Below are 14,521 nucleotides of genomic sequence, written 5' to 3' on the forward strand. Positions count from 1 at the left end.
CAAATTTTTATTTTTTTTTTGCTCCCTCCTGACCCCCTCATTGAGGAGAAAAGTAATCTTGTATAGATGCATGTGGTGTCAGGTAAAATACATTTCCATATTAGCTATCTTGTAAAAGAAAACACTATCTTGCATTTTCATTCAGTTATCCTCTTTTTAAAAGTTTGCCTATTTTGCCAATTAATTCTGATGTGAAAGCCATAAATTCTATTCTCATAATTCTCTTTTAAAACATTCAGGAACAGCATATGTGGTTCCATGTGCTCTTCAAAATCCACAGGCTCCTCAGGTGTTGAATCATTTTTCTTTGTTTTACACTATTTATTCATAGTGCCAGCACTCTTTAGACAAAAGCTGAAGGTCAAATTTCCTTATGTTATCAATGTTCTTTCTGTTGGTTTATCTACTTATATTGAAAGTCTTAAAATTTCCTTCCTTCTGAGATCTTTGGTAATTTCAGTCTTTTTTCCCCATATTTTTTCCTATGTTGTTTCCTGGAGGCTGGATCTCAAAGCACTTCAAGCTCTTCCAACATTGGACAATTTATGATTCACCAGTAGGGTTTGGCCCCAAATGACTTTTAGGGGGGTTGGGATAGAGAGGGACATTTGACCCCATCTAAATAGAGTCTCTTTTCCTTATCATTAGGGAGTCACAAAGCCCTACTTATATGTGCCCAGCCCATTTAGATCAGAAAAAAAAAGGCTAAGAAAGGGAAAAGATCATATAAGGCTTGCTCCACCCACTTAATAATGCTGGAGAAGACAGAGAACACAAAATTTCAATTAAAAAAATGAAGTAAAATATGAAATTAAATAGAAGGTGGCACAAAGTACAGTAAAGGAAGAAAACAAATATGTGCCAGACACATTCCCTTGCAGAAACCCTAGAAAATTGGTACTATTATATTATTGTGCCCATTTTACAGTTGAGGAAACTGAAGCAAATAGAGTTTAAGTGATTTGCCTAGGGTCACATGGCTAAAAATATTAAAGGGAAAAAGAATACCAATGTAATAACAAGAAAAATGTAATCCCACAACAAGCAAAGCTTGTGAATAAAAATTATAAATAAATATAAATAAAAGTTATAGATTTGCTACAAAAATTTAAGTGAAAGTTCAGGAAAAAAAATAATAAATTGCTAATAACAGACAACAGAAAATCTTGTCCAATATGAAAAATGGGATGGAGCAAACAGAACGTGACCATGGGACAAAGTATATTGAAACAAAGTTAAAGATTTGGAAAAAAGAAAAAAAAAGAATATTGAATCTACTACAAGGAAAAACTGACTTGTAAACATTCCAAAGAGAGATCATTTAAAAATTATCAAACTCACAGAAGCTATAACCAAAGGAAAAACTTAGACACAATATTTCAAGTAATCATAAATGAAAACTTCCCACATCTATTAGAACAAGAGGACAAAGTAAAAATAGAAAGAATCTATTTATCATCTCCTAGAAGAAAGCTTAAACAGAAAATTCCCAGGTAGGTCATAGCAAAAATTCAGAACTTCTAAATCAAAGAAAAAAAAAATACTACCAGCTGCCAGTAAGACCTGTTTGCATTTCAGTCAGAATTATATAAGATTTGGCAAGAACTATTTTTTTTTTTCTTTTTAGGCTGGGGTTAAGTGACTTGCCTAGGGTCACACAGCTAGGAAGTGTTAAGTGTCTGAGACCAGATTTGAACTCGTGTCCTCATGAATTCAAGGCTGGTGCTCTATCCACTGCGCCACCTAGCTGCCCCTGGCAAGAACTATTTTAAAAGAGAGAAAATTTTGAAATAATGTTGCAAAAAGGAAACAATAAAGGCCTAAAATTAAAAATAACCTTGAAAAAGTGAGTATAGTCTTAAGGGGGGAGGGGAAGAGTAAAGAATAGAAGACTTTCAAACATTCCCGTGAAAAGATCAGAGCAGAATGGATTTTTTGAAATGCAAACACAGGGGACAAAAGAAATCTAGAAAGGTAAATAGTTTGAACAGTTGGAAAGGGCAAAATGGTGATGAAGTACTAACATTCTAATAGAAGAGACAAGTGTCCTATCAGAATCTTAATGTCTTCAAGGGACTAAGAGGTAAGTATGGGAGACAAACAAGGATTAAATATGTATTTGCTAAGTTTAATTGGTTTTCAGAATAAATGAAAAAAGAAGGGGAAATGAATACACAAGGCAATAAAAGAGAAATAAAAAGGAAGCAATTCTGAAAAATGAAGTGCATAAGAAGGATCTAGGCATAATTGAATTGTCAAAGAAAAAAATTATTGATCCTGATGGATTCACATGGTAATTTAATAACACTTTTAAAGAAAAATTAGTATTAATACTTCAAACTTATTTTTAAAAGTTGAGAAAGCAGCTTATCAGAATCCTTCCATGGGGAAAATATTGTCCCAATAAAACGAGGATAAAATAAAACACAAAAGCAAAACTTATCAGTTAAAATGTTTAACAAAATCCTGTCGAATACATTATAGTGACTTATCCAAGAAACCAATCATCATGACCAGTCTTTTATGATGTAGGATGTAAAGATAGTTCAACATTAACAAACAACATAATTACATTAAAAATTAAAGGATACAAAATCATATGATTATCTCAATAGATATAGAAAAAGCCTTGGACAAAGTGCAACATTCTTTTGTGTTTACAAAAAAGTACAAAAAAGGCATAGAGAGACCATTTTTAACATAAAAAGCATCTATGTAAAATCAAGAGCAAGCATCATAATCATTGGGAATACAGTTGTCATTCAGCTGTTTTTCAGTCATGTCCAATTCTTTATAATCCCAGTTGGGGTTTTCTTATCAGAGCTCGAATTGTGGAATTGGATTTTTGTTTAACAACTTTATCTTTATACTTTTACTTTCTTCCTCTTGTCTCACTGCTGTTGCTAGAATTTTCAGAACTATATCAAATAATAGCAGAGAGAGTGGGTATCATTGCTTCACTGTCATATTAAATGAGAAAGGGTAACTATATGGCACAGACTTTAGAATGCTAGCCCTGGAGTCAGAAAGACTCATCTTCCTGAATTTAGATCTGGCCTCAGAAACTTATTAGCACTGTTATCCTGGACAAGTCACTTAACTGCCTCAGTTTCTTCATTTGTAAAATGAGCTGGAGAAGGAAGTACCAAGCCACAATTGTAGGAGAGGAATCCTTGGTTTTGGTTTCTTCAGAGTTGAGGAGCAAGCAAGAATGTTCAAGGAATAACTTGAATAAGGCCCCTAGCCTTGGCTTAAAGCTGCAGAAGAGTGTCTAAGGGCAACCTCCTGGACAGAGCTAAAAAAAATAATAAGGATGGGGGTGAGTAGAAAGGAGAGGACAGTTTGATAGTACATCTATAGAGCACTGGTCCTAAAGTCAGGAGGACCTAAGTTCAAATCATATCTCACTTAACACTTAATAGCTGAGTGACCTTAGGCAAGTCATTTAATCCCAATTGCCTTACTAAAACAACAACAACAACAAAATAAAGACCTGAGACCTTGGGGAAGGGAGGGGGTGGTACTCCCATATTTTGGAAATAGAACCTGACTACAATAATAAGCTGTTAAAAGTAAAACAAAACAATATAAAATAAAAATGAGTAAGCAAAAGAGAAAGAACCTGACCACTGATAGCTATTATGAGGATAGAGAAAAATCTGGATTCCTATTCTGAGGAAGAAAGTGAAATTAAAAAAAAAAAAATCTTCCTTAAAGAAAAATGGTCACAAGTCCCAAAAAGTTCTTGAAGAACTTGGAAGCACTTAAAAAAATAATATAAGAGAGAGGGAATAAATATTAGGTGAAAAAAAAAAAAAGATCAATTTGATCAATCAAAATCTAGAAAATTATGAAAAGAATGTCAACCAATTGGAAAAAATAGATCCAAAATTATGAAAGAGATCCTAGGATAAAAACTTACAGAAATATCATAGCTAGCTTTCAAAGCTCCCAGGTTAAAGAAAAAATGTTAGACAACAAAGGGGAAAAAGTAGTTAATCAGAATAACACAAGACCTAGAAACTTCTACATTAAAAGACCAAAGGGCTTAGACTATTTCAAAAAGTAGAACTGTTTTTAACCCAAAAAAACTTATCCAGCAAAGATGTGATCCTGAATAGGGGAAAAATGGAGAATAGGGAGAAAAATGGAAATTTAATAAAGTTGAAGATTTTCAGGTATTTGTGACAAAAAAATCAGAACTCAATGAAAAATAGTATGTAATGAAATACACAACTAGTAATTATACCTTTGAATATGAATAGAATTAATTCATCCATATACAGAATGTATTAACAATCAAAGCTCGTCAAAGGATATGAACAGACAATTCTCAGAGGAAGAAATTGAAACTATATCCACTCACATGAAAGAGTGTTCCAAATCACTACTGATCAGAGAAATGCAAATTAAGACCACTCTGAGATACCACTACACACCTGTCAGATTGGCTAAGATGACAGGAACAAATAATGACAAATGTTGGAGGGGATGTGGGGAAATTGGGACACTAATACATTGCTGGTGGAGTTGTGAAAGAATCCAGCCATTCTGGAGAGCAATCTGGAATTATGCCCAAAAAGTTATCAAACTGTGCATACCCTTTGACCCAGCAGCGCTACTACTGGGATTATATCCCAAAGAAATACTAAAGAGCGGAAAGAGACATATGTGTGCCAAAATGTTTGTGGCAGCTCTTTTTGTTGTAGCTAGAAACTGGAAGATGAATGGATGTCCATCAGTTGGAGAATGGTTGGGTAAATTGTGGTATATGAAGGTTATGGAATATTATTGCTCGGTAAGAAATGACCAGCAGGAGGAATATAGAGAGGCCTGGAGAGACTTAAATCAACTGATGCTGAGTGAAATGAGCAGAACCAGAAGATCACTGTACACTTCAACAACAATACTGTATGAGGATGTATTCTGATGGAAGTGGAAATCTTCAACATAAAGAAGATCCAACTCACTTCCAGTTGATCAATGATGGACAGAGGTAGCTACACCCAGAGAAGAAACACTGGGAGGGGAATGAAAATTGTTAGCACTAATATCTGTCTGCCCAGGTTGCATGTACCTTCGGATTCTAATGTTTATTGTGCAACAAGAAAATGATATTCGCACACATGTATTGTACCTAGATTATATTGTAACACATGTAAAATGTATGGTATTGCCTGTCGTCGGGGGGAGGGAATAGAGGGAGGGGAGGTAATTTGGAAAAATGAATACAAGGGATAATATTATAAAATATATATATATATATATAAAATAAAAAAAAAACAATCAAAGCTCAATAATGTTAATAAGAAACAATTAAAAATATTTAGAGTTAAAATAAAGGAGGAAGAGGGAAGGAAGCAGAATTTATTATGCTTTAGCCAACATGAAAAAAAAGCAGGGGGGTAATCATCTCAAAATTAAAGCTTAATTAGGGGATAAGGAAATAGTGTCAGCAATATTATTCAGTGTTGTAAAAATGCTAGTAATAACAATAGGAGAGGAAAAAGAAATTGAAGGAATCAGAATGGGAAATGAGATAATAAAACTATCTCTTTTTGCAGATGATATATTTGGAAAATTCTAAAGATTCAATTAAAATGTTAGTTGAAGCAATAATTTTGATAAAATAATAGGAAACAAAACACACCCACATAAATTATCATTTCCATATATTACCAACAAAATACTGAAAGAAGAAACAGTAAGAAATATGCCATTTAAAATATCTGTAGACGTTATAAAATGCCTGAAAGTATCCCTGCTACAATGGACCTGGGAACTACATGAACCTAATTATGAAATATTCATTATACAAATAAAGTCAGATTTAAATAATTAGTGAAATATTAACTTCATGGGTAAGCAAAGCCAACATAATAAAAATGACAATTTTACCTAATTATTCAATGCCATCCCAACTAAATTACCAAAAAATTATTTTACTGAGTTCAAAAATAAAATTCATTTTAAAGGACAAAAGGTAAAGCATTTAAACTGATGGAAAAAATATAAAGAAAGAAGTTTAGTAGTAGTAGACCTCAAACTATAAGGCAGTAAGTAACTAAAATAATCCGGTAATGGCTAAGAAATAGAAAGGTACATAAGTGAAAGAGTAGATGTGTGATACACAATAGTAAATGATAATAGTAACCCTGTGTTTGACAAATACAGATTTGTGTTTGTAGGATAAGAATTATTTGGTAAAAATTATTGGGAAAGCTTAAAAACAATGAGGCAGAAATTGAGCATAGATCACTTACATGAACTGATGCTGAGTTAAATAATAAGAATAGGAGATCATTGTATACTTCAACAACAATACTATATGATGATCAATTCTAAAGGATGTGGCCATTTTCAACAATGACATGAACCAAATCAGTTCCAATAGAGCAGTAATGAACTGAACCAGCTACACCCAGCAAAAGAACTCTGGGAGATGACTATGAATCACTCCATAGAATTCCCAATCCCTCTATTTTTGTCCGCCTGCATTTTGGATTTCCTTCACAGGCTAATTGTACACTATTTCAAAGTCCGATTCTTTTTGTACAGCAAAACAACTGTTTGGACATGTATACATATATTGTATTTAATTTATACTTTAACATATTTAACATGTATTGGTCAACCTTCCATCTGGGGGGGGGATGAGGGGAAAAGTTGGAACAAGGGGTTTGGCAATTGTCAATGTTGTAAAATTACCCATGCATATATCTGGTAAATAAAAACTATAAAATTTAAAAAAAAAACATATTCCAAGATAAAGTTAAAATGGATACATGATCAGGAACATAATGGAAGATATCACAAGAAAATTAGAACATGGAATATATCTCCAATTAGACTTATGGATAGGAGTACAATTTATGTATAAGAGATAGTAATAAGAGATGCAATATGTTCAATTTTGATAGATTAACTTAATTTAAGACATTTAAAAAAAGCTTAGAAGGAAAGCATAAAATTAAAAAAAAATTATAGTTTCTCAAATCAAGTTCTCAAAAATTTATAAGAATGACAGTGATTCCCCAAATGATAAATGGTCAGAATACGAACAGGTAGTTTTTTTTTTTTTGAATTTTTTTTTTTACTAATTTTATAATTATAACATTTTTTTGACAGTACATATGTATAGGTAATTTACAACATTATTCCTTGTACTCCCTTCTGTTCTGAATTTTCCCCTCCTTCCATCCACCCTCTCCCCTAGATGGCAGGCATTCCCATACATATTAAATATGTTATAGTATATCCTAGGTACAATATATATATATATATATATATATATATATATATATATATATATATATATATATATATATATATATATGTGCAGAATCGAATTATGTTGTTGTTGTTGCAAAGGAAGAATTGGATTCAGAAGGTTAAAAACAACCTGGGGAGAAAAACTAAAAATGCTAACAGTTTACACTCATTTCCCAGTGTTCTTCTCTGGGTGTAGCTGATTCTGTCCCTCACTGATCAATTGGAATTGGATTAGCTCTTCTTGATGTTGAAGATATCCACTTCCGAACAGGTAGTTTTTTGATGAAAAAAAAAAAATCAAAATTATTTTCACATGAAAAAAAATGCTCTAAATCCTTATTGAGTAAAGAAATGCAAACTTTAAAACAACTTTTTAAACCTGTAAGCTTAAACTAAAATGACAGATGCCCTTTAATAGGAAAATGACTGAACAAATTGTGATATATGATTGTAATAAATTACTACTGGGTTAAAAGAAATGAATGGTGAACTGGTTGAGTTTAGAAAAAACATTTAAATGTATAACCTATATCAGATTGTTGTCTTGGGGAGAGGGAAAACAAGGGAGAAAGAAACTTGAACCCCAAACCTTATAAAAATGAATATTAAAAACTACCTTTACATATATTTTGAGAAATAAAATACTATTGAAAATAAAAGAAAAACATATAAAGACTTCCATGAAATAATGAAATGTGAAATGAGTAGTACCAAATGAACATTGTAAAAAGTAACAGAAATTTTGTCTTGGTAAAAACTTTAAATGATTAATTCATTTTGAATTTCATATTCAAACCAACTATAAACAACCTATGAAGGAAGATCCTATCTACTTTCAGAGAAAGAACCTATGAATAGAAATATATATAGTATGTTTTTTACATAATAGACTTATATACATATATATGTATCTATGTATTTTTGTTTAATTATAGCCTTCTCTAAGGTGGGAAGAAAAAAAAAAGTGCCCATCAAGAAGCGAAAGAAAACAGAACAGAAAAGCCGAATAGCTTTGAAAGCAATGTGTAGTATTTACTATATAGTGTTTTTAAAAAGTAGACAGTCTGAAATGTAAATTCTCTTTATATTTTGCTGTATACACGAAAATGTTCTCTTTTTAAAAATCTTTTTAAGTCCAAAATGAGTAAAGAAAAATTAAAATCTAGTATTGATTAAAAAATAAAAAGTTCAAATGGAATACACTAGAAAAAAGAGAGTCAGAAACAATGGGATTTGATAATCCAGTATTTGATAAAGTGGAAAATGTAAGTTAACTTTTGGGGGAAAAAAACTCCTTTTTTTCTATTTTTTAAATAAAAATTGTTAGGAAATCTGGGAAGCAGATTGGCAAAAAAAATAAAATAAAATAAAATATTAAACTAACCAATTATACCTTATTCCATATTCTATTATAAAAGATTATGTGACCCTAAAATTAATGATTAGACTATTTTTTAAAAATTATAAGAAAAGCAGATTGTGTACATCTCACAGATAACTTAGGAGATACATTCTTAACCAAAATAGAGAAAGAGAATTGCAAAAGATAAAATAGATAACTTTGATTACATAAAAATGAAAAACCTTCTTCCCAGTTATAATTAATGCACATGCTAAATATTAAATAATAAAAAAGAAAAACCTGAATAGAATTTTAAAAGTTTGATTTGATACGTGTATTGTCAATGTTGATCGGTATCTGGCACCTTTACAAAAATTGACCTTAGACTATAAAAACCTCACAAAAATGCAGAAAAGCAAAAATATTAGATATATTTACTATCATGAAGCAAAATTATATTCAGTATATCCATCAGTTGGAGAATGGTTGGGTAAATTATGGTATATGAAGGTTATGGAATATTATTGCTCTGTAAGAAATGACCAGTAGGAGGAATACAGAGAGGCCTGGAGAGACTTAAATCAACTGATGCTGAGTGAAATGAGCAGAACCAGAAGATCACTGTACACTTCAACAACAATACTGTATGAGGATGTATTCTGATGGAAGTGGAAATCTTCAACATAAAGAAAAACCAACTCACTTCCAGTTGATCAATGATGGACAGAGGTAGCTACACCCAGAGAAGAAACACTGGGAAGTGAATGTAAATTGTTAGCACTAATATCTGTCTGCCCAGGTTGCATGTACCTTCGGATTCTAATGTTTATTGTGCAACAAGAAAATGATATTCACACACATGTATTGTATCTAGACTATATTGTAACACATGTAAAATGTATGGGATTGCCTGTCATCGGGGGGAGGGAACAAAGGGAGGGGGGGATAATTTGGAAAAATGAATACAAGGGATAATATTATAAAATATATATATATAATAAAAAATTATTAATTAAAAAAATAGGAAAAAAATTATATTCAGTAGAAGATTAAAATTAATTGGAGATTAATTAATTTAACCATAAAGCATCCAAAAGCATCCAGAAATCAGTTTGAGTACTAAGGAATTACATAAGACCGGAAACTTCTTTTATAAATGAGGAGAGCATGAACACTGAATTGAGACTAATAAAGTAGGTTTCAGTAGGAACTAATGTAAAATCTTGCACTTGGTTATACTCAACTTCACAAGTATAAGATTGGGGAAGTATTATTAGATATCAGTTCTAAGAATTATTTGGAGCTTGTAATGGATTGTAGGTCCATAATTTAGCAGTATCATGTAGCAGCCAACAAAACTAATGTGATCTTGGGCAAGGCAAAATTTCTAGAACTAGAAAGATAATATTGCTATGCTATTTTGCCTTTGTTAGACTTGTATTCAGTTTGGCATGGCAGTTTTAGAAAGATGTTGATAAGCTGAGAAGGGTCCAGAGGAGGACAATCTGAATGGTAAAAGACTTCAATTGAATTCATATTATGTGTGGGTCAGCTGAAATACCTACGTATATTTAGTGTGAATAATGGGAGACTTGAGAATGTGGGGGGAAATATTATAATTGTCTTTAAGTATTTGAATGACTATAACGTAGTAAACACATTAGTTTTGCTCTTTTTGGCTCCAGTGGTCAAAATAATGGTTAGAAGGCAAATTTGGACTTGATGTCAGGAAAAATATATATATAATTATTAGATCTCTCTAAAAGCAGAATAGGCTATATAAAGAGGTGTTGGATTTTTGTGCTCTGGAGGTGTTCAAGCACCTTTTTTTCTTACAAGTTAGCTCAGATGTCTGCTGAGGTCCCTTCCAATTACGGAGTTCTGTGAGCCTTGTTGCTCAGTGATTCTGATTCAGATGTCCTTAGTCATACTTCTTGAACTTCATGTTTGGAAGAGATTTAAGCAGGAGATTGAGAAGGTATTTCCACTATAGAGGATTTAGATTTCCTTCTACCTTTTCAATTCCCTACTTATCCAATTCACTTGCAGTGAAAGAGTGTGGCATAATGGAAAAACTACAAATTTGCAGTCAAGAGTAACTTGGATTTGAATTCTAAATACATCTACCTATTACATATTTGACCTTGTATAAATTATCCTTATGTAAGTAACCTTTCTTGGGTCTCAATTTTAATTTGTAAGAACTCTTCCATTCCTGAATCATATAAAAAGGACAAAGACAAAATTGATCAAGCAGCTGTGTTTAAGCACTAGTTTAAAAGAAAAATAAACATCATTTGAGTTTTTTAAAGTAAAAAGTTAAAAATTCAAAGCAATCAACAGAACATCAAAATAAAGCAGTTCTAAACTTTATTGTTATTTGAGCTTTAAAAAAACAAAAAGGAAGGGGGCATATTAAAACATAGCCAGTTCTAAACAGTTGAGATATTTCCTATCATAGAAAATATGTATACAGCCAGTAAAAGTATACATAGTATATTAACATTTATTAATACATTGCACACCAGTTCATTCTAAGCAGGATGAATACACACTGAGGCAAGTCCTGTAATAACCTTGTTTGTCTTACTAAAACAGAATTTCTCTAATGAGGCTGATTTTTAAAAATTAGACTGCCTTTTAAACAAATATCAAAAATATATCCAAATAAGAATTATTTCATGAAAGAGTCACTTCATGAAAGATTACATTATTCCTAGGACGCTGCAATTTTGAGAACTTCACTTTGAAACAGTCTTCTGGAGCAGATTAAAAGTCTTACAAAATATCACTCACTTTAACCAATAATCATTTGGAGTAAATAAGGTGGGAGAAATGGATGTTCAAAAGCAGATAATACTGTTTTCATTTTTAAAAAATTAAGTAAAGAAAGCAATAATTTTTCAAATGTTTTATGTTATGTCACTATCACTGGATTAAGTATTTGTGGACTGTATGGAGCCTTGCCTCGAGGGACTAACTTTGAAGAGCAGCTCATTTGACTGTAAATTCTGATTTTTCTTGTTTCAAGTCATTACACTATTGACTCAATATAGTAAGGAGTTCACTGATTATCCTCTACTTTTATAAAATATAAATTTTCAGTTTTTTTCTTTCATTATGTTAAAAACAATGTAAAACATATCATTACATGCTTATTGAAACTGACAAATCTTTACAAAATATCAACCACTATTTACAATATGGAATAAACACAGGTACTTGACCTCTTAATTTCATTAGTAAGGAATTCTCGGTAAGGAAGCTTCCTCAGATCAGTACTTTTTCTGTAACTCATACTCAGAAAGTTTGCTAGAAAACTGGTATGCCAGAACTTTTAACAAACCGAAGGCTCGGAGAGACTTATTCCAACCTATCCGAGATTTTGTCTTAAAATTATATAGTTTGATATCGCATCAATTGTCATTCCTCCCTTATCCCATGCCCATACTCTGTGAGAACTCATCTTTTCAGAATAAACATCTTAAAGCTGCATGCAACTTTGTTACCAATGTTTCATAAACACACCATGGTAGAAACTGAAAGTCCGATCTTTTGGATACATAGTCTCTCACACATAGCACACTGATCAATTTAAACATAAGGAGCCAAAAGACACACCTATTAACATTATTTCAGTAAAACTCCACTAACTTCTCCATGGTGACAGATCACACGCCCAAAGAATAGTTTCAAATGAAAAAAAAAATGATGACAACAATGCTGATTGCTTTTTTCATTTTCTTATATCCATCCTTGGCTAAGGATACCTGAATTCCTGAGACAAGTTGTTTATAGCTGGATAGCTATTTAACATTCTCTTGTTCTACTAACAAAAGAATGTGGCAAGAACCCTAAATAAGGGCTTTCTTCACCCTAGATTGAGACAAAATAAAGATTCAGGGACAGTCTAAGTCTTACTTCGACGTAACAATGTGGCAATTGGACCATCCCCGCGTTGTTCCACCAATTGTTGGTTGGCCTGAAACTTGAGGCCTTGAAAATTGATATGGGCCCCATGCTTTAGCAAGACCTCCACAGTTTTCGCGTGCCTGCCCCGAGCTGCCAAGTGCAGGGCAGTATGCCCTTCTTCATCAAACAGATTTATGTTTTCTGGAGTAAGGAGTTCCTCTACCACCTCAGAATGCCCGTTGGCAGCAGCAAGGTGGAGGGCCGTCTGGTTGAGGGGCCCCCCAACGAATATATCAGCTTTTTCTTCCATCAACAACTTAGCAGTGGCAAGGTGTCCATTTTGGGAAGCCAGATGGAGGGCAGTATAGCCTTCTGCCGTCATGGCTTCCTTCTCAGCTCCCCGGTGGAGAAGCAGTCTTGAAGTGCTCGTGTGCCCCGTTTCCGCAGCAATGTGGAGGGGAGTCTGCAAGAGCAGATTCCGGATGTTGACATCTGACTGCAGGTCAATGAGAATCCGTGCTACTCGGTAATGGCCCCTCTGAGCTGCAAGGTGCAGCGGGGTCCTCCCGTCCAGGGTCTGCGCGTTCACACTCACCCCTGGCTGTTTGGCGAGGAGCTTCACGATGGGTAGGTGGCCTTGCCATGCAGCGTAGTGCAGAGGCATCCAATCATCCTTTCCTTGGAGAGTCACATCCACACCCCTCCTCAGAAGGATGCGCACAATGTTCTCTTGCCCGTGCTGACAGGCAATGTGCATAGGAGTCCTCCCTTCAAAATCCACCTCATTAAAGGAAGCGTTCTTATCTAGCAGAAGCCTGAGGCTGGATTCATCCCCATTTTGAGCAGCGAAGTGCAGAGCTGTCCACTGATCCTCATCTTTGGCATTGACGTTTATTTTCCTGGCCAGAATGAGTTCAATAACATTCTTGACTCTCTTTTCTATGGCCACATGAAGAGGGGTGGAGCCCCTTCTGTTGGTGAGATTAGGGTTGGCATTATTCAGAAGGAGCCACTTGACACATTCCTCCTGGCCCGCTTCCACTGCCAGATGAAGGAGGCTGGAGTTCCCATCCAGGACCAGATCCACATCCTGGGGTTGTAGGATCTTCATCAACTTCCCAGTATCACCAGACATGATTGCTTCTGCAAGCTTTCTCTTCTGAATATCGGTTGTACTAATATCTGGGGAAAGAAAGGGAAAGTTTTTATGTTGGGTTTTTTTGTTTTTGGCTGGGATCTATTTGTAAGATATATCATATTTTACTACACTCAATCTTTTATCATATTAAAGGTTTCAAAGACAAAAGGCACTTAAATGCTCTCACCTGAAATAGTAAATTATTCTGTTATTTTATGTAAAGTTTAGTTATCCCACTTTTACATGGCTATTTATGGTTTAGAAATATGTTTTTCACAAATCCCTTTTCAGGTAGGTGGTATTTTTTTTTTAACCTCCAATTTATTTACAGATGTATAAATAGGTTTAGAGAAATGGGTGTCTTATTCAGGACCATTATAACTAGTAAGTGATAGAGGATTTGAATCCCGATCTTTTGATGCTAATAGCTAGCATTTATATATCGCTTTAAAGTTTGATACATCTATTATATCATTTGCACCTCAAAATTCTGTGGGGGAGGTATTATGACACCCATTTTGCTGATGAGAAAACTAAAGCTAAGAAGTTTAGTGACTTATTCAGAGTCAGATAGCTAATAGATGTCTGAAGATTTTAACCGAAGTCTCATTCCAAGTCCAGCACTACAGCAGTGCATTTCTCTGCCCTTAGGGAGAGATATGAAATAATTATGAAGAACTGTAACATAAAGTAAAATATGATAAGGGACTATGTAAGAGCCAGGATAAGGGACAGGGAAAACTGATGACTTTTTGTAGGAGAAAAATCTCATTTAAATTGATATTCAATCTTCCACGTCAATAAAAGTACTTTTTAAAGCAAGCTTTTCCAGACGTGTTAAAGACAAAGGATCCAAA

General features: G+C 33.5%; 1 protein-coding gene across 1 annotated transcript in view; it reads right to left on the reverse strand.

The window, feature by feature from the left end:
* Positions 1 to 10,967: 10,967 nt before the first annotated feature.
* RIPK4 (receptor interacting serine/threonine kinase 4) overlaps positions 10,968 to 14,521 on the reverse strand; it is a 64,885-nt gene continuing 61,331 nt past the window's right edge. Inside the window, exon 8 of the mRNA XM_074300484.1 lies at positions 10,968 to 13,708. Coding sequence (XP_074156585.1) covers positions 12,525 to 13,708 — 1,184 coding nt within the window. The 3' untranslated portion in view covers positions 10,968 to 12,524. The remainder of the gene's footprint in view (positions 13,709 to 14,521) is intronic.

Source organism: Sminthopsis crassicaudata, chromosome 3 (genome assembly GCF_048593235.1).
Source record: "Sminthopsis crassicaudata isolate SCR6 chromosome 3, ASM4859323v1, whole genome shotgun sequence".
NCBI lineage: Eukaryota > Metazoa > Chordata > Mammalia > Dasyuromorphia > Dasyuridae > Sminthopsis > Sminthopsis crassicaudata.